Below are 20,132 nucleotides of genomic sequence, written 5' to 3'. Positions count from 1 at the left end.
GAGCCACTTAGTGGAAGAGGGAGGATTCAAACCTTAATCTGTCTCTTTCTGAAAATAGCCATCTACTGTCATTTTCTTTAACCTTAAAGAGCTATTACCAGCCTTGAGCTTAAAAGTGGCCCAGTCTCACCCACTGTTTAGCTCAGACAAACACTCCTCAAGTTGAATGCATCCAAACATGTCCAGAACCATCTCTGTGACCAGCCTGCACCAAGAGCCCAGGGAACGAGACATTGGCAAGACATTTCCCAAAGGTATCCTCAGCTGTCACTTCTCCATCAGGGAAGTCAGGTGAAGGGTGACCTGCTTTGAGCAGGAATAGAACCTGAGAGTCATCAATCTTAACCTTGGCTTACTGTCAGCCATTAAAATGGGAAAGCCATTGTGTTATGTTTCTCGAGTTGAAAAATCTCAAGCCTTCCCACACTTTTTCCCATGATTTTACTTAAGGGATTTGTTGTTGTTGTTGTTTTGCATTTTGGATGTGGATCCTTTTACTTCTCTTTCAATAAAACAAGCCCTGACAACTCTCTCATTCAGATCATTACAGAGTTGTACCATCTCAGGCCAGTGCATTTAGAAAATATATTGTTGGCACTCACCAGCGAGTGAGATGCATAAAGAAAATTTTCTAATGACAGTTGAGTTGAGAGAGCTTTGATCTCCCTCCAGAACTGCACTCATGGCTTTGAAATGCAGTTCTGGCAAAGGGGTAAAGTCTGGGCGCCTTGGCTCTCGGGGCTGGGCCCCCTGAAACAGACATTCCAGGGGACCCGCAACCTCCACTGTGGGATCCAGGTGCATGAGTTGTGCAGGAAGAAAAGAGACACTGACACACTGCTCTTGAAAGGCAGTTTGGGAATGAGGATCTAAATTAGGAGGGATATTCCATTTTAGCTCAACATTTCCCAAACTTTGTCCATTTTGTTGTTATTTGGTTTTTGGCAAAGGTGAGGAGGAGGAATGGGGAGTATGATCAAATATGTTTGGGAACACTTCATGCACTGTCTGCCTTTCTCTCAATTTGCATATTTAAGGCTTGTAATGGATTTAACCTTTCTTAACAGAGCATGTCCTAAACCCCTCTGACTCAGAAACCCTCTTTCTTTAAATATTCATCTACTTCCTGTGGATTTAGCCTTCTCTATACTGTGATCTGGAAAATACTGATCTAGTTTACATACTCACTGAACAGATGAGGACCCTGAGCTGCAGAGCAGGCAACAGATTATAGTGAGAAAAGGTCAGATATTCAGGCAGTACAGGTTCTACACAGGAGGCCCATTTGAGTGAGAGATTAGGGGTTGCCCTTCCTCCCAAAGTTGGCTCTCTAAGCTATGCCCCCTTGCAGGAAGCTCTTTCACCTGAAAGTGGAGGTGACTTCACTAACAGGTATAAAAATGCCACCTTTCACAGGTCACATATACACAGCCCAGAGCATAAAGTTTCTTTCCGAGGCCCTTCTATTCCCCTCATTCAAGGTGTGACCTAGGGCAAGTCACTTCATTTCCCTGAGCACTGGGCTTGCTCATCCTGTTTTGAAGTTATGCAATCTGAAAGACAGATGCTCAATAGCTACCAATCAGTTGTAGCTCTGTCTCTTGAAGGAAACTTTTAAGAGACACAGAGATGGTAAAAACATGGATGGACCTTGAGAGAATTATATTAAGTGAAACAAGTCAGGCACAGAAAGAGAAATACCACATGTTCTCACTTATTGGTGGGAGCTAAAAATAAATAAATAAATTCACGAATTATATTAAGTGAAACAAGTCAGGCACAGAAAGAGAAATACCACATGTTCTCACTTATTGGTGGGAGCTAAAAATAAATAAATAAATTCACGAATTATATTAAGTGAAACAAGTCAGGCACAGAAAGAGAAATACCACATGTTCTCACTTATTGGTGGGAGCTAAAAATAAATAAATAAATTCACAGGAGAGGGAGAAGGGAGGGAGGTTTTGGTAATGGGCCACAATAATCAACCACATTGTATATCGACAAAACAATATTAAAAAAAAAAAAAATACTTGGTCCCAACTGCTTGAAGCTCATAACCTGTTGGAGAAAACTGGTACTCACACAGTAAATATAACCCAAAGCAGGGCAAAGCAGTACTGGAATTAAAAGTAGGGAGCACAAAGGAGGGAGGACTCATTTTCAGTTAGAGGTGATGATGATGATTTTGGTGTTGCTAGTAACTACTACTGTACAAACAATAATGCAATAAAAGTAGGCTATGCTAATCAATGAGTGCCTTCTATGTGCCAGCATTTCTTCTTGTCCTTCCCAGGCCCCTGAGGGGTGGTTGTCATCCCCCATTTTGCAGATAAGTGTGATGTGGGGAGGGTACAGGGAGTGCTTCACATGGAAGCTGGACTTGCAGGGAGGATGAGATTTTAAAAGACTAAGATTCAGGGAGAGAGGTTGTGAGTCAGAGGAGGGAAGCTAATGGGCATTCTTAGGGAGTGGGCATAATTAGGGAGTAAGTACACAGAATTCTCAGGATAAGGAAACCGTGAGAACTGAGCTACGGAGATTGCAGGAGGAAGAAGCAGGTTGGATAACAGGGAAGACACACTGAAAGCCAAGTCTGTGAATGCCACATGGAGGCAGACTGTGAGTTTAGGTTCTTTCCCAGCAGGGTAAAATAGGAGGCCAGAATTTGAAAGCGAACTTGCATTTTCTGGGCATGTACGAGACTGTATTGAGCTGTCTCATTTAATCCTCCTACATCCCCACGAGCTAACTGAGACTCAGAGACATAAAGCAACTCACCCATGGATATAGGTCTGTCTGTCCAACTCTTAATAGTACTGGTATGGGAATGAATAAACACACAGAGTCTTCGATTCAGATTGATTTCTTTTTCTATGGGGTGGGTAATGATTTTTTTAAATACAGTAAATTTGACCAATTTATAATATATACACAAGGCCAGCCTTCCCACAGTGGCAAAATGGAAAGTCAAGGGACCCTAAGGAAGTCCTTTTCCTTCTCTCATCTTCAATATCCCTGGACTCTAATATTCTTCCTAAATTAGACTCTCTCTGCTTTCTCCTCCATCCATTGACAAAAGGGGGAAAAAACACCACCTTTAAGAGATAGGGGGATTAAGGTAAATACCAACATGGATCCCCATCCTCAAAATTTTCCTCCTGTTACAATTGGGAAACAACCAGCTTGGCTCTGTGTTGGTGGGCAGTAGAAAGAAAATTTTTAGCCACAGAGCTGTTTTTTTTTTTTTTTTCCTTTGGGTCCCCCCATCTCCCTGCCAAGAGAGATTGGAGGCCGGAGGCCGGTGGGGCCAGGGGCTGGGCAAGTTGCATGGATTTTCCCTCCTTTGGGAAATGGACACTTCCTAAAGTATGAACAAACCCCACACACAAGCCAGGGAGGGGCTCCAACATCCCACATCTCTGTTTTAGGCTGGGATGAATACCACCCCTTGAAAAGATTGGCTTCTGCAATTATCACTGAAAAAAAAAATTTTTGCCCAAAGGCTGTTTTTTTTTTTTTTTTTTCCTTTGGGTCCCCCCATCTCCCTGCCAAGAGAGATTGGAGGCCGGAGGCCGGTGGGGCCAGGGGCTGGGCAAGTTGCATGGATTTTCCCTCCTTTGGGAAATGGACACTTCCTAAAGTATGAACAAACCCCACACACAAGCCAGGGAGGGGCTCCAACATCCCACATCTCTGTTTTAGGCTGGGATGAATACCACCCCTTGAAAAGATTGGCTTCTGCAATTATCACTGAATAAACAACCAATTAAAACATCTCTCCCATCCCACTCCATGATGAAACTTTCTCATCCCAGAGCAATGAGTCAGAGGTGGCTTTTTAAATAACATTTCTATTCCCTGCCTGAGAGAGCACTTGATAGATATGGACAAATCAATTAGAAAATAACAAATAATGTGGAAAGGGAGGATCCAGGAAAATCTCGGCCCCTCTGTATTTGATTCTCTCCCCAAGCGTAGTTTTCCTTTTCTCCCTGGGCTCGAGTGAGCTTGGAAATGAGGGTGAGGTCGTGGAAAGAGTTGGGCTTGTTGATATTTGTACTTGACTTTGTCACTAGTTGTTGTGTAGTGTCTGAACCCCTTTTCCTTCATCTCTAGGATAGGGATAAATGACAGGAATAGCTAAACATGTGCTGAGGTTTTTCTACATGTCAGGCATTATTCTAGGTCCTTTCCACTTCCTTTCACTTCCCTGGTCCTCTGAACAATTCTCTGGGGTAGGTACTGTTATTACCCTTAGTCTGTATATAAAGAAACTGGGGCACAAGACATTTGATAAATTGCCCAAGGTGACCCAAACATCAAGTGGCAGAGCTGGATTCGCACCTGGGACGCTAGCTAGAGCACGAGCCATCTCACCCACTCCGCTGCATTGCTTCAAATATTGAACAGAGTTGACACAACGCCTGTACCCAGCGCAGGGGCTGGCATGCAGCAAGTGCTTAATAAATGCTGGTGTTCTCCTTCCTCTTTCCTTTCTGTGATGGCAGAGCAGACAAGAGAGGGAGGAGAGAGAGATGAGTCCAAAGGGTGGGCAGGAGCTTGTAGGTTATGCTGGGAGCTTGAACTCTGCTCTTTCTCATGTGGGGGGCTTTTCTATTACTCCAAGAGGGAGAGAGAAAGGGGCACCTTAGCGTGTGCTACTGTCTGGGTCCTATGACAACCCCCCAGGAAGAGTCGGCATAAGGGGAAATGGAAAACACTTCCAACTAGATGCATGACCTTAGCAAGTTGTGGGGCTCTCTAAGCCTCTGCTTCTTCCTCTGGAATATGGGGATGATGATGCTACCTACCTCTGTGTTATTAAAAAGATTAAAGAAGATAATCCATGCAAAGTTGGGCACATAGAAGGGCCCAACAAAGATGAAAAATAATTATTCATTGATTTTATCTTATCTACTACATCAAGCTGCCTGCTTGATTATTTATTTTGTTTTTATCCGTTGATTCATTTCCAACATTACTCAAGAATGATCATCAGCAGCTCACAAGGATCCCTAAAATATATAATGGCAGACAAATGGGGCTGAAAGAGGCAAAGAGGGGAGCAAGATGCCTCTCTCTATGTAGAAAAGGAGCCACCAAATAATATGCCAGTGGCTGAGCCAAGGCGTATAGTGGCCCGTCATATTTAGTGTTTCTATTCTGATGAGAGAGTCACACTCCCCAAGGGAGGTTTTCTTATTTCTTCAGCACCTAGGATATGCCTGTAGTATCTTTATGAAGACCATTTTTCTCTCTCTCCAGCACATGTCTGCCCCATGTATTAAAGAGCTGATGATTATATAGTGAGGAGTTAATTCACTTTCCAGATATGTCAGTCTGCAATGGCAGCAACCCCAAATACAGTATACCTCTCTAGTCTACTTTACAAGTAAAGAAATAAAGCTTACACAATGCAGAATAATCTATGGTAGGCAGCATGATGTCTCGATGAAAAGAGGATAGGTTTCTAAGTTATCCACTTTTGGCTTTGAACACCAGTTCTGTCACTTTGGGCAACCTATTTAATAACATTGGGACATGTTACCCATCTTGAAAACAGAACAATGCCTTCTTAGCATGATGTCTCGATGAAAAGAGGATAGGTTTCTAAGTTATCCACTTTTGGCTTTGAACACTAGTTCTGTCACTTTGGGCCACCTATTTAATAACACTGGGACATGTTACCCATCTTGAAAACAGAACAATGCCTTCTGGCAGGGTCGATGTAGAGATGCACAACAGGTCTAGTGCAGCTCTGTATTTGCCAAGTAAGTGGCCCAAGGTTCATAGAGAGTGAGTGAAGGAGGGAAGAAGCCAAGACTAGAACACACGTTATGTCTCCACGGTCTCTGTTCTTGATCTATGCTCCCATTATGTGGCTCTGTCTTCAGTCATTATAGCAGAGTCCTTAGGGGTACAAATATTGATTATCGACAAATCTAGGTGTGAAAGTGAATTTGGCTGTTTATAAGCCTACTTACCTTAACTAGTCTCTTAAACTCACAAGGACTTAATTTTTTTATCTGTAAAATGGGATTATCTTACTTAAAATATTATTGGGGGAATTCCATGAGATGATGTTTATAAAGTGCTTAGCAAATTGCCTGGCACACAGTAGCTCTTAAATTATTTGGAGAGTGCCTGCTATTTAAATAGTATCTTTCTTGGACATGATAACACCCAAGGTTCTTTTTTTTGTTTCAGAGCCTACTTGGATGTTAATGAGCTGAAGAACATTCTTAGATTGGATGGATCAACACACCTCAATATTTTCTTTGCAAACTCCTCAGAGGAGGAGTTGGCAGGAGTAGCAACTTGGCCATGGGACAAGGAGGCCCTAATGCACTTAGGTGAGTCCTAGAAACTTCCTCAGGAGGAAACTGGAGTAGGACATTAATAAATTTAGTAGCAATATGACCATTATCATGATCATGGTGGTGGTGATAGTGGTGATGGTGAACAAACCATTTATTTATTACTTTTTAATTTACAAAACTACTGAGTATTCCTTATATCATTTTGACCACCAAGCAATGCTCTGAAGGAAATAGCAAAACATTATGAATGATGTTTTACCAATGGAGAAACTGAGACCCAGAGAGGGAGTGGGGCTTATCCAAGATCACACACTCAAGTCAGTGGCAGAGCCACAACTGGAATTCAAGTTTCCGACTCTATCCATTGGTTGTTTTCTCCTTCTACCCCATCTCCTAGTTCACACAGTATCTTCTCAGAGTGGTAACCACATTGTACTGGCACAGACAGTCATGGGTTGGCTTGAAAAACACCAAAAAGGCAAGAGAAAGTGAGTCTGTAAGAAATCCTTGTTCCTCCGTGTTCCACCCACCGTCACTCAAGGAGCTCTTCTTACATTTAAATTATGCATATTCGTAAACAAGACATAAGCGTATACAAACCAATCACCAAAAGTCAGAAATGACAATGGTTTCNGAATGATGTTTTACCAATGGAGAAACTGAGACCCAGAGAGGGAGTGGGGCTTATCCAAGATTACACACTCAAGTCAGTGGCAGAGCCACAACTGGAATTCAAGTTTCCGACTCTATCCATTGGTTGTTTTCTCCTTCTACCCCATCTTCTAGTTCACACAGTATCTTCTCAGAGTGGTAACCACATTGTACTGGCACAGACAGTCATGGGTTGGCTTGAAAAACACCAAAAAGGCAAGAGAAAGTGAGTCTGTAAGAAATCCTTGTTCCTCCGTGTTCCACCCACCCTCACTCAAGGAGCTCTTCTTACATTTAAATTATGCATATCCGTAAACAAGACATAAGCGTATACAAACCAATCACCAAAAGTCAGAAATGACAATGGTTTCTGTACCAGACCCTGCAGGCAAATATTATAGTTCTTTAATTTTTTTGGGGGGGGTATCCTCTTTTCCATGGATTTTTTACTTGTACATATTTGAGATTGTAGCATAGATGCAATTTTGTGTTCTTTTTTCACTTGATATTATGCTATCTATATTTTTCAGTGTTTCAGAAGTCATGAGATTACCTCCCATTCAACTTTTTTCTACTTAAAATCACAAGTGAAAAGCATCCCTCTGGGTTATTTCCACCTCTCTAAAGATGAGATTTTTAATAGCCATATAATATTCCATTGAGTGAGGACACTACACTTTATTTAACCATTTTCCCCTTGGTAGAATGTTCCCATTATTTTTTAACAATGAATACTGATGACTCAGTGAACCTTTCATCTGAGAATGTTAGGGCTCAGCATAATGACAGTGCTGGGTGTATCCTGGGGCCTGTCACATTACCCAGAGTCCAGTAGCTGCTCTAAATCTATGCAGTTGTGGAGATGAGAGATTCTGAAACTTCAAATGATGGAAGTTGTGCTGAATCAATCCATAGGCTTATTTCCCTTCAGACTGCTCTCATTTCTCAGCTACTTTTTTTTAAGAGAACAAAACCTGTGTGTGTGTGTGTGTATGTATGTGTGTGTGTATGTATGTGTGTGTGTGTGTGTTTGTGTGTGTGTATAAATAGAGGTAGATACAAAGCTAAATATCTACTTGTTCTTAACTGGGGGGATTCTATCCAGCTACTTTTTTTTAAGAGAACAAAACCTGTGTGTGTGTGTGTGTATGTATGTGTGTGTGTGTGTTTGTGTGTGTGTATAAATAGAGGTAGATACAAAGCTAAATATCTACTTGTTCTTAACTGGGGGGATTCTATCTCCAAGGAGACATTTGGCAATTTTGGTTATTAGAAATGGGGGAATGCTACTGGCATCTAGTGGGTAGAAACCAGAGATGCTGCTAAATACCCTATAGTGTTCACAACAAAGAATTACGCTGCCCAAAATGTTAATAGTGCTGAGGCTGGGGAAATCTGAGATAGATGATGGATGGGTGAATATACAGACAGACATAGATAGACAGGGATTGGGCAGAAAAGAGTGTGCATCTTAGGCAAACCTGAAGACAATCAGCTTATATCACATGTTTAGTATGATATATGGGAATCATGTTAGATCAGAGCCAAAACACACGATTGTTCTGAGCAATGACTTAGCAGCATGGCCTTAGGCCAGTCTCTTTCCTTCCTTAGGTAAGTCTCTTTCCTTCCTTAGGTCTCAATTTTATCATATTTTAAATAAGAGGGTTAGACCAGAAGGCCCCCAAGGACCCTTCTCTGCTTTGAAATCCTGTCCTATTTAGAAAGCAACTGAAAGAGCCAAGATCAGAGACTGAGAAGGGTTGAATAGCAGGCTTCTAAAGTTAGAGAAAAATACTCCTGATAATTCCATGAATTTCAGAGACTGGCCCAGGGCCAGGAATCTGGGAGGCTATAAATCTATGGCATGTTATAGTATTTCAGGATGATGTCAGGCTCAAGCTATTTCACCTTTTAAGAGAAGTAGTGAAACTAGACTCGGGCCCAGTGTTGTCACTATGGAGAGGGGTGAATTGGGAGGGCATGAGTTGAAACAAACAGAACCACCATGGACATTAAGTCTTCATCCCTGGAATGGTCCTGCCCCTCTGCTGCCTTAGTGTTGAAGCTTCACGAAGAGACAGAGAATCACTGGCACTAGAGTAGCTGCTTGTTTTAGATGTCAGTTTTCCAAGATCACAAGGCCATTGTGAGGCAGCAAGAGGACTACTACTCATGTCAGGCTGACCCCGCCAGCCTCCAGGCCACCATCTCCCCGTCCTGAGAGAAGCTGATCATGAGCAATTCCTCTGCAGTAGCCCCAATCAAATGCAATTTATTAGAACCATATTTCTTTACCCTTTTCTCCTGCCGTTACACCATGATCCCCGGAAAAAGCCTTGGGTGGGAAGGGGATTATGTTTCACATTATGATTGACAGAAAATAATTAAGATTTCCTGTCTCAATTTCTCTTCCTCCCTGCCTCTGCCTGCCCCTTCTCACACCCACGTGCACGTGCACACTCATGCACCCACACCCACACACTCTGTCATATATCTTTATCTTTGTGTTGGAAGGCTTTGAGCAATTCAGAATTAATAGACTGTGAGCCCCATGACTGAGCCAGCTCAACATCCCTGCAGTTCGGTCTGAGATAAAACTTCCCCCACGCCTGCTCTGGGCTTGCCAGTTCAAATCAACTAGGCCCTAACTCCTCACCTTTCTTTTATAGGATGCTGCTCCACACTTAGAGTCACTACTTGCAGGGTTCTCAGACCAGAATTTTAACCTTCCCTTAAACATGTTTGGATTTTGACTACCTCTCTGTTGGCCTTTCATATCTTTCCAATACCTAAAATTAACATGGAACAAATACCATCCATTGAATTCTACTGAGATCTGTTTCATCTGTCTTCCTAAGCTAAGCAATGCTTAATCTTCTGGAACTTGTAGTGCAGATCATTGCTTCTCAAACTAGGACGTACAGACAAGTCATCTGGGGCTATTGTTAAAATACAAATTGGAATTGTATAGTTCTATGGTGGGGTCTGAGATTCTGCATTTCTAGTAAGTTCCCTGGTGATGCTTATGCTGCTAATTCTCAAGTAGTTAGACAGCAGTGAAGCACTTGATATATGTCAGGTGCTGTTCTAGCGACTTACACCTTATTAGTTAAACCTCAGAGACCTTTTTAGATGAGTCACCATTCAGCAAATACTCAGCATGCATTTAATGAGATACTATATTCAGGTCCTGGAATAGGCATTAGCAGTAGAACACACAGATTAAGAGCCCTGGCTTTGGAACCCAAGGATTTCGGGTTCAAATTCCATCTCCACACTTGCTCTTGATCATGGGCCAGTTACTTCACCTCTCTGTGAATCAGTGCCTCTCTCATTGACTTGTGAGATGATTAAGTGAAATTACGCACATGAAATGCTCAGCACAGAGCCTGAGGTGTCATAATACATGCTTGGGAAACATTGGCCAGTATGATCATTTTTATAAAGAGGAACACAGACAGTGCTACCTTCAAGAGTGTTCATGCTCTTCGAGTGTCAGAGATGAAGAAAAGGGAGTCAGGGATGGTAATTAACCTGCTCAGAGTCGCAGAGTGAGGGAAGGCAAAATGAGAACTGGAACCTAGGTGTTTGAGCCTGAGGGCACTATTTAGACAAGAGCATGTAGAATGTTTTTAACCCAGGGAATGCCTTATTTTTTAAGCCAAGATTTACCAGCCCCCAAATCAGAGGTCCTGAATACTAAGCATACCTCTCTTTTTAAATATAGTCAGCCCTCTGTATCTGAAGTTTCCACATCTGTGAATCAACGAACTATGGATCAAAAATATTCAGGAATTTTTTTTTTAAATATACCAATACAACAATGAAATATAATACAAAATTTAAAGCAATACAGCATAACAACTATTTATTTAGCATTTATATTGTATTAGGTATTATAAGTAATATAGAGATGATTCAAAGTATACAAGGGAATGTGTGTAGGTTATATGCAAATACTATGCCATTTTATGTCAGGGACTTGAGTATCTGTGGATTTTGATATCCAGAGGGGTCCTGCAACCAGTCCCCCATGGATCTCGAGAAATAGCTATCATTTGAAATCAGCTTGGGTAAGTTGCTTCACTTCTTCAGGCACTGAGGTTTTCATCTGAAAAATGAAGGGATTGCACAAAATGACTTTTGAGACTCCTCCCTGCTCGGATAACCTGTGATTTATGTCCTGAGTTGTAACAGCTCTCAGGGAAGTGGAGTTGTATGGTAGAGAAGCCTGTGGTTATTTTGGACAGTACTGCTTTTCCTCTGGATAGATTTGGAGGTTTTTACATGAGGAAGCAGAGTGCCCAGCTTGCCTAACGCTCTGGTTCAGGGAAGTGGAGTTGTATGGTAGAGAAGCCTGTGGTTATTTTGGACAGTACTGCTTTTCCTTTGGATAGATTTGGAGGTTTTTACATGAGGAAGCAGAGTGCCCAGCTTGCCTAACGCTCTGGTATTCCCTTGTAGGTGGCATTGTCTTGAACCCATCTTTCTACGGCCTTCCTGGGCACACCCACACCATGATCCATGAGATTGGGCACAGCCTGGGCCTCTATCACATCTTCCGAGGCATCTCAGAAATCCAGTCCTGCAGTGACCCCTGCATGGAGACAGAACCCTCCTTTGAGACCGGAGACCTCTGCAATGACACCAACCCAGCCCCCAAACACAAGTTCTGCGGCGACCCGGGGCCGGGGAATGACACCTGTGGTTTTCATAGCTTCTTCAACACTCCTTACAACAACTTCATGAGCTATGCAGGTAGGGCCCTACACTTTGCAGAGTGCACAGGGCTGAGGTCAGACATGGGCTCCTGTCCTGGCTCATGGTAGCCTTACATGAGCTGCTTACCTTTTAAAAGACTGAGAGAATTTTCATTCCAAACAATTGGAATAATATTTTTTTCCATGAGCCCCTCAGGGGTTCAAGGAAGATATTGCGTATCAAAGCTTCTCAGAAAGACACACTTTAGGAAGATGACCAGGACCAAAAGCCAGGAAACCCAGGTAGAAGGCCTAGCTCTGCCACTTGGCCACGTAATGCCTTTGGGTCATCTCCTGTCCTGATCTCACTTTTCTCCAGAAAATGAAATCTTTGGACTTGATCTCCAAGTTCCCTCCTAGTTTTGCATCTGTATTTTTCTAAGCTGGTGGTTGTTGAACCTTTTTTATTTAACTCTTAGTTAGACATAAAACTTCCACACCCTCCCTTACTGTTTTTTGCAAAAGCGAAAAGGATGCTTTTGGTTTGGCAAATACAAAATCATTTCATGAGATTGGGTATGATTTTTTCCCTAACTACATATAACTTATCATAGCCCTTTCATATACCATGAGTACCCATGTTAAGGGCTCATTTTCTGGGTTCTAGGATGCCCTGCACTTCTTCTTAGCACAAGATTCAAGATCACTTTTAGCACATTTTAGAGCCCTTTTAGCACCTGTGGTAAATTAGAACAAGACACCCCTTCCTCAGGGCAAACACAGCCCTCACCCCTGTCCCCTTCAGTCCAGAGTCTTGTGTAAGACACAATTCATCACAATTGCACATGGTAGCCCAGCATCAAATACTATTGTAATACTCAATTTAAGTATCTTTTTCCCACTAGAACAAGCAAATTCTGTGAAGGCAGACGTTGCATCTAATGTATCACTGTATCCCCAGGACCTACCACAGGGCCTGGTGCTTAATAAATGTTTGTTAGGGAGGAAGAAAATAAGGAAAGGTGGGGAGGAAGAAGAGAACAAGGGAACAAGAGAGGAAAATAAACTCTCTTATAAAAGGTGTACAAAATTGATTCTTATCAATACCAATACTTCCACCCATGTAACAATTTATGTCTGTAAAGGACTTCAATGTGCTCCATCTCATTTAATTCTCACAACAAATCTATGAGGTAGGAACTATCCCCATTTCACAGATGATAATACTGAGGCTCACTGAAGTCATTTTTCTTAGGTCATACATCTGCATTGAAGTACTTTTTCTCTTCTAATCCTATGCTTTTCTTCAAAAGAGACGTAGCTGGTGGCTGAGTGGGCAAATCGAGCAACCTGGGTGGTTTTTGCACTCGGTTCCACAGCAACGCCCCTGGTGGCTGCGTGGATGAGGCTTTCTACCTCCATGTCTGCTCAAACTGGGGAAGCCCTACTTTGAAGGGTCAATAACCCCCTGCTGGTACTGTAAAGAATCTTTAGGTTTGGGTCTCTAAAAAAAGAGCAGGGTGCTTGGTATTTCCTCAAAAGCAGATTCCCACTGGGCTCCCATTCCCAGCCACGCTGACACCCCACATCCGGCGCCCTGTCCCTTCACACAGCCTTGCTTACGTTCCATTTCTGTAGCACCTTTCCTTGGCCAGCTCAGCGCACATGGAAAATAAACAATAACATGAGTTTGGAAGTTTGCCGGCCTCTTAGGGGCCTAGGAGCTGCCACTAGCTACCAGACCCCCGTAAACTAAATCTTTTTTTTTTGTTCCCCTCTGTACAGATCTAAAGGGTGATTGATTTACTGTTGTTTTTTTAAAGGAACCCCTCAGCTCAGTGACCCATTAACAGCAGAACTAATTCACTGAGCTACGATAACAAACTTACACCCACAAAAGCATATTTAAAGCAACCACGAGCTTTGAAATGTTTGTTTTTCTTAGGATCTCTGATAGATGAGGTGACAAAAGCAGCTGGATGAAATTCAAAATGCAGAACAGGATTGGGTTCTCAGGGCTAGGGAGAGTGAGGTAAAGGGGCTCCCTCCATCAAACAAGAGAGTAGAGACATTGCCGGGTCAGCTTCCCCCAGTGGCTTTTCCTTCCTGGGTGCTTATTCCTCAAGCATGTCACTAGTTGGGTAAAGAGTCAAGTGCAGCATTGTCCAGCAGAACTTTCTTCAAAGGTAGACATGGGCTGTGTCTGTGCTGTCTAGTGTGGAAGCCAGTAGCCATCTGTGGCTATTGAAAGCTCAAAATACAACTAGTGAGACTGAGGACCTGGATTATTAGTCTTAAATAATTTTAATTAATTAAAATTTAAATAGCTACATGTGGCTGGTGGCTACCATATTGATCAATGTAGACCTACAATAATTTTTGTGTACCTATGATATGCCTGACACTGCATGAAACTCTTCATAGGTTTATCTCATTGAATCCTCAAAATAATCCAAGGAGGTAAGTGCTATTATTATTAAGCCCATTTTACAGATGCAGACAGTGTGGTTGAGCAGCTTAAGTAACTTGCCCAGGATCACACTGATGTAACAAGGCTAAGGTGAGATATAAACCCAAGTCTTTCCTACCGCAGAGCCAGTGGTATTAACCAATGTTATCTCCTTCACTTTCCAATCCTGGGGAAGATTAAGAGGATCCCAAGTGCTCAGATCAAGCAGTCACCAGATGATGGAGACAAACATAGTTTAGCAGCTGGACAAAGTACCAGGGAAGTATGGTTATGTTGAGGCATTGGATAGGCCCTTGGCAGATAGATGGGTGGCAACCCCTACTCCACTCCCTGAAGATAGTAGGCCATAGAGTCTACTACTCTTTGAGGACCCTCCAGTGGAGGCCTTTTCAAGCCTGCAGAATATCAGGCTTTCTCCACTCTACAGGATCAAGTGTCTTGTTAGCATCTCTCGGTGTGTCAGGGCCTTTTAATATTCACACCTGCTTTGACCCTGCAATCCCATCTCTAAGAAATATATCAGAAGCAAATCAATTGATGTGTTTAAATATTTAGCCATAAGAATGTCTTAGCAATGTTCATTCTCCAAGTATTTATTAAGCATTTACTAAATGCCAGGCATAGAAGAAAAATGTTCACACATGTAAACAATTAAAAACAACTTACGAGCCCAAAGATAATGAACTGCTGAAATAAATCACAAGGCATTCATATGATAGAACATTGTGTGGTTGCCGAATATGATGTAGAAATAACTGAGGGGTCACGAACAGAAACAGTTACATAGTGCCTTAGAGAGTGAAGTTCGGAGTGAGGGGACCAAACTCAAATTCTCCATGTCCCAGCCTTTGAGCCTGAGCTAGTTTCTTCTACTCTCTGAGCCTAAGTTAGTTTGTCAATACTATGGAGGATAACTATACCTACCTTGCCTGACAGTAGGTGTGATCATACAGCTACTCACAATTGTCTTTGTTATCACAATTAGTGCTCAATAGATGCTAATTAGCAGGATTATCTGTTAACTATTTAATGAGACAAAGGTCTCAGAGCCCTATGTATAGTGTAAGACCTGTGTGTGTGTAAGTGATGATGAGAATTATAGAAATTTACTGTAAATATTCACATTCATCACATATACACATACATATACATATACGCTAAATATTAATATTATCTCTAGATAAGAGGTTTAGAGTGATTTTTGTAACATTTTTGGCCTATTTCAGAGGTTCTACAGTGAATAACTATAACTCATAATCATATATTATTATGACTATTATTATCATTATCATTATTTTAAAAGACAACAAAAAGACTTTTACAATAGGCAACTCAGTTATCCTTGCACTAGACACAGGCTAGCTTGTTATACGCTCTCCTCAGCTTTATGAAGCAGGTAACGTCATTATTTCTCATCTTAAATAAGGTGACAATGAGGCTGCCAGGGCTCAGCATTTTGCTTAGTGTCCTACACAGGGTCGAAGCACCCAATCCATGCCCTGAAACTTCTAGCTACAGATGGAAATTTGTTCTTGAGAACAAAGCTCTGTTAGCAAGTCTAGGACACTGAATCAACACTATGGGGACTGGCGCAGGCTCCCCGAGTACTGAAGTCTCCAAGAGTCTTTCTGCTTAGGGACAAGATGGGGGCGGAGTAACAAGATGAGCTGGCTGGTCCTGGAAGCCAGGGTGAAGTGGCTGCAGACATGGAGAAGGGAGGCATTTGGGGCAGGAAGCCAAGTGGGTCTGACTCTAGACATTAGCTAGTGGAGACAGAACATCTGTGATAAACAGAAACCCTTTGGTACCTCACCCAAGATTCTGATAGCATCCAAGTCTCCAAGTAATGTATCCTGGGTCATATATTTTTCCAACTTCAGCTTTAACATTCAAATACATTCCCCTTTTCCTAATTTCTATCACCTATTCATTTTTTAAACTCTTTTATTGACAAATATGGGAATGATTAATTTTTAAGTTATAAAAGAAAAATACACTTCTTTGGGAAAGAAAGCGAATAAATCAGAAGTTTATAGAGGGAAAAACTGCTGTTTTTCATCCTCACCGGTGTTTAGAAATGCTTTATGTGCCTCAGTTCATTGAATCCTCACAACAGCTCTATGGGCTAGAGTTTATTTAAATGTCCCCAATTTATACATGAGGGAAACGAGTCTTTAAGTTACTTCATGTTTTAGTAATGCCTGATTAGTATTCTATCCTATGCCTGTGCCTGAGAGTACACAACCATTTCCCTGTTAATGAACAGATGTGTTATTTCAACTATTTTTACTATTATAAATGATGCTTCAAGAAACATCCTTGTACATGTATTATCCCCATGTCTGTCCAAGAGCATTTATCTATTGAAATCATAAATGCAGTACAGCTAGATCAAAGAGAATGCATATTTTACATTCTGGGGTTTTTCCTTCTTTAAATTTTCCAGAACTCACACACAAGCGTGCACATGTGTATACACACACACACACACACACACACGCACACGCACACGCACACACGCACACATTGTTTCCAATCATGAGCAGGTGAGCATTTATTAAGCATTTATCTTGTGCTTGATGACCCTTCACTTCAGCTGAGTTCTGAGATGGATGCTCTTGTTTTCATCATTGTCTACACGTCACAGACTGGGAAACTGAGGCACTAAGGACATAAAATCTCTTACCCATTTGACTGCAGATCTTTTGTGCACTAATCTAACTATCTAGCCATATTTACTTCCTTAGCCATCATGCCCTGCTCCTGCATCAAACCTATGCAGTGGCTTTCCCAAGGCTTTCAGAAAGAAGTTCAAAGTTTATAGCAACAGACAAAAAATTACCCAATGATCTGGCCATTCTCAGACTGTGAGGTGTTTGGACTCCAGGCAATGAGGAGCCATAGGGTGATTCATATTCAGGAGTTACATGGTGGCATCTGGGATTGAGAGAGCTTTACTTGATTAGTCATTCTTATGCAGTGCTTGCTATGGGACGTCAGGCTCTTCCGCTTCCTTCAAATGTATTAGAGACTTCCCTAGGATGCTGCAAAGGATACTGTCAAAAATCATTAAGGGGATCTGAGGCAGCTTCTGTATCTAACCTCCCTGTACCCCCATCCCTTCCCTAAGCTGGATTTTCAAGGTCATGTCCAACTGCCCAGCACCTGCCCAAACTTATTTTCTGTTTGTTTGATAAGGAGAAGCGAGTTTGTGCTGCAGGATTCCCAGTAGCGAGTTTATTTTAAGATCTGGCAAGCCCCGTGCTCCTCCGTCTGGGGCCCAGCTGCAGAAACCCTGACCAGGTGGACACCTCTGGGAGGTGGTGTTTTTGGAAACCAAGCCAAAACAGTGCCTTGTTCTGCCTCTGGGGCAGCTGGATAAAACTGTTGGAGGGAGAAACAGGAGGCAAGTTTCTTCCCTGGGGGCCAGGTCTTGGGTCACCGCCCTCAGTTCATGCCCTGGAAAAGAAAGAGTAGGATGGAAGGTCATCAGATCTAAAGATACCTGAGAGATTGTGTTTCAAGCCCTCTCTGACTCAGGCTCAACTCATTTATCAACCACATGGAGAATACGTTGTTCATGCAAAGTCTCATTTTATACTCAGAAAAAAGTTTTCATATTGATCAGAAATACGGCCTTGGAGTCAGGACTGCCTGGGTTCAAATCCCAGATCTTTCCCTAGCTCTGAGACCTTGGAAAAGTGGTTTGCTCTCTCTTAATCTCAGTTTTTTGCTATGTAAGATGGAGAAAATAATAGTATGTACTTCAGAAATAGTGGAAGGAGAGGGCTAAATGTGTTTAAACACAGTGCCTCATGCCTGGCTCAAGCTAAGCATGCAGTAAATGTCCCAATGACAGTACTGTGTGGGAGACGTGATTGCTCACATTCCCAGCAAGCACACTAGCTTGGGGTGCTCCTAGTCTGCCCTGCGTCCTCTACGTAGGACACTATGCCTCTGTGGTTATGCAGCTCCCTCTCCTGTGATCCTACACTTTCTTTCCCAGTCTCAGCCAAGTAATCTGATGGACCTCAAGTGCCTCCTTCTTCGAAAGTCTTCCTGGTTCACCCTTTTTCCCCATGTGCTGTTTCCATTCATCAGTGGTCAGCATCACAGACTATAGCAGCCTTCTGACAACTCTGACACATACGGTGAACTGGCCTTGACTCCATAGGTAGACCAGTAGCTTGTCAAGGGCAAGAACTTTGTACATATCCTCTTTCCATGCCTCTTGGCACAGAGCAGAGAGTAAGTAGTAGACAAGGCTTCAAATCAGAAGATTTGTTTGAAGGGCAATATCACTGCATCCGTGAATAATGGAATTAATGAATGAGTCGATGAATGAATGAGAGACTCTAGATGAGGCATGAGGTATGGGGGGAGGAAGGGAATTGTCGACTTGGTGGCCAGTGGATTTGGGGCCCATGGAAAGCCACTTGTATTGCCCAGTCCCCATAGGCTGCTCTTGCCCCATACTCAGGCATAGTTTTTTAGTTTCATCCACCCCTCCCCTTCTTTCTGTTTCCTCTCACCTGTCTCCAGAAGTGATGGCTGTACTAATTTGTTCACAGACCATTAACTCCTGAGCACTGGAAGAGGCCAGCCCTGAGCTGGCAGGGGAGGGCTGGGGTGCTGGCTCTCCAGCTGCCCGTGCAGCCTGGTATTCCTCTCTCCCTCTGCCTGCTTGCAGATGACGACTGTACCGACTCCTTCACACCCAATCAAGTCGCCAGAATGCACTGCTACCTGGACCTGGTGTACCAGAGCTGGCAGCCCTCCAGGAAACCGGCGCCTGTCGCCCTGGCCCCCCAGGTCGTGGGCCACACGACAGACTCTGTGACATTGGAGTGGTTCCCACCTATTGATGGCCACTTCTTTGAAAGGTGAGTGTGTGCTGTGAGGTGTTGATCCCTGTCTCTGTCCTGCCAAGAAGAGGGAAACTCGGAAGGGAAGCAGCCTGGAGAGCAATTTTGCGGTGTTCCTCGTCCTTGTTCTTGTTCAACAGGTACCCTCACCACCTAGCACGGTGACTTCTACATAGGGGCGCCTGGGACGTTTTGGGTCAGGGAACAAATAATGAATGATTGCTAATAGAAATGAATAGGTAATAATACATATTTTTAGCTGAACAAATGTTTAGATTTACTTTATTATTAGAAACTTGGAAACATCTATTGCTAGAACCTCTTCTAGGAAGGAGGTACTGCTCTCGTCTCTATGAGCACAGGAGTGAAATTTCCTCTGGTTAATGGGCAAAAACCTTCATATTATATTATGTACAATTCATTTTATATGTGAAAGTATATATATATATATATATATATAGAAAGAGAGAGAGAAAGAGAGAGAGAGAGAGAGAGAGAGGGAACCCTAGTGTGTTTATATGTGTATATACACACATATATATGTATGCACACACACACACACACTAGGGCATTTCAAAAAGTTCATGGAAAGATTCATATTACTTTTCAATTCTATTTTTCCATGAACTATTTAAAGTAACCTTGTATGTGCATGTTATATATATATATATATGTGTGTGTGTATGTATATATTCATGTATACATATATAATGTATAATCACAATCTTTGAATGTTCCCAGTGTTTACTTGTAGAACTGAAGGTAGAATTTTTAGAAGACCAGGCATGGATAAACTGAGGCACAAAGATACCTCAGTTCTCTTCCCCTGTCTGTCACTAATTAGCTATATGATCTTGGACAAGTCACTTTTCCTCTCTGAGTCTTATTCTTCTACCCTGAAAAATGGGTCTCATGATGCTACACTGGACTGAAGGTGGAGACCTGACCAAGTGGTCTCTTGTGGTACCTTTTAGCATGGAGATTCCCTGAGGGGCTCAGGCTTTAAGGGAACCAGATTTAAAGGTGTCATGAAAACAGACCAAAATGTTTACGTCTATTTTGGAAGTTTGCTGTATTTCAGGGAAGATTAATATATTACCCCCACTCCCAGCTCTTTTTG

The 20,132-nt window shown here is 42.4% G+C and overlaps 1 protein-coding gene across 1 annotated transcript in view; it reads left to right on the top strand.

The window, feature by feature from the left end:
- PAPPA (pregnancy-associated plasma protein A, pappalysin 1) overlaps positions 1–20,132 on the top strand; it is a gene marked incomplete at its 3' end in the record, with an annotated part of 155,726 nt that overhangs the window by 15,684 nt on the left and 119,910 nt on the right. Inside the window, exons 2-4 of the mRNA XM_008581790.1 lie at positions 6,211–6,356; positions 11,442–11,735; positions 18,838–19,030. Of these exons, the coding sequence (XP_008580012.1) occupies positions 6,211–6,356; positions 11,442–11,735; positions 18,838–19,030 (633 nt within the window). The remainder of the gene's footprint in view (positions 1–6,210; positions 6,357–11,441; positions 11,736–18,837; positions 19,031–20,132) is intronic.

The sequence above is a fragment of the Galeopterus variegatus genome, unplaced genomic scaffold (genome assembly GCF_000696425.1).
Source record: "Galeopterus variegatus unplaced genomic scaffold, G_variegatus-3.0.2 Scaffold2462, whole genome shotgun sequence".
Taxonomy (NCBI): domain Eukaryota; kingdom Metazoa; phylum Chordata; class Mammalia; order Dermoptera; family Cynocephalidae; genus Galeopterus; species Galeopterus variegatus.
The sequence above is the reverse complement of the archived record's forward strand: the minus strand, read 5'-3'. Positions and strand labels throughout refer to the sequence as shown.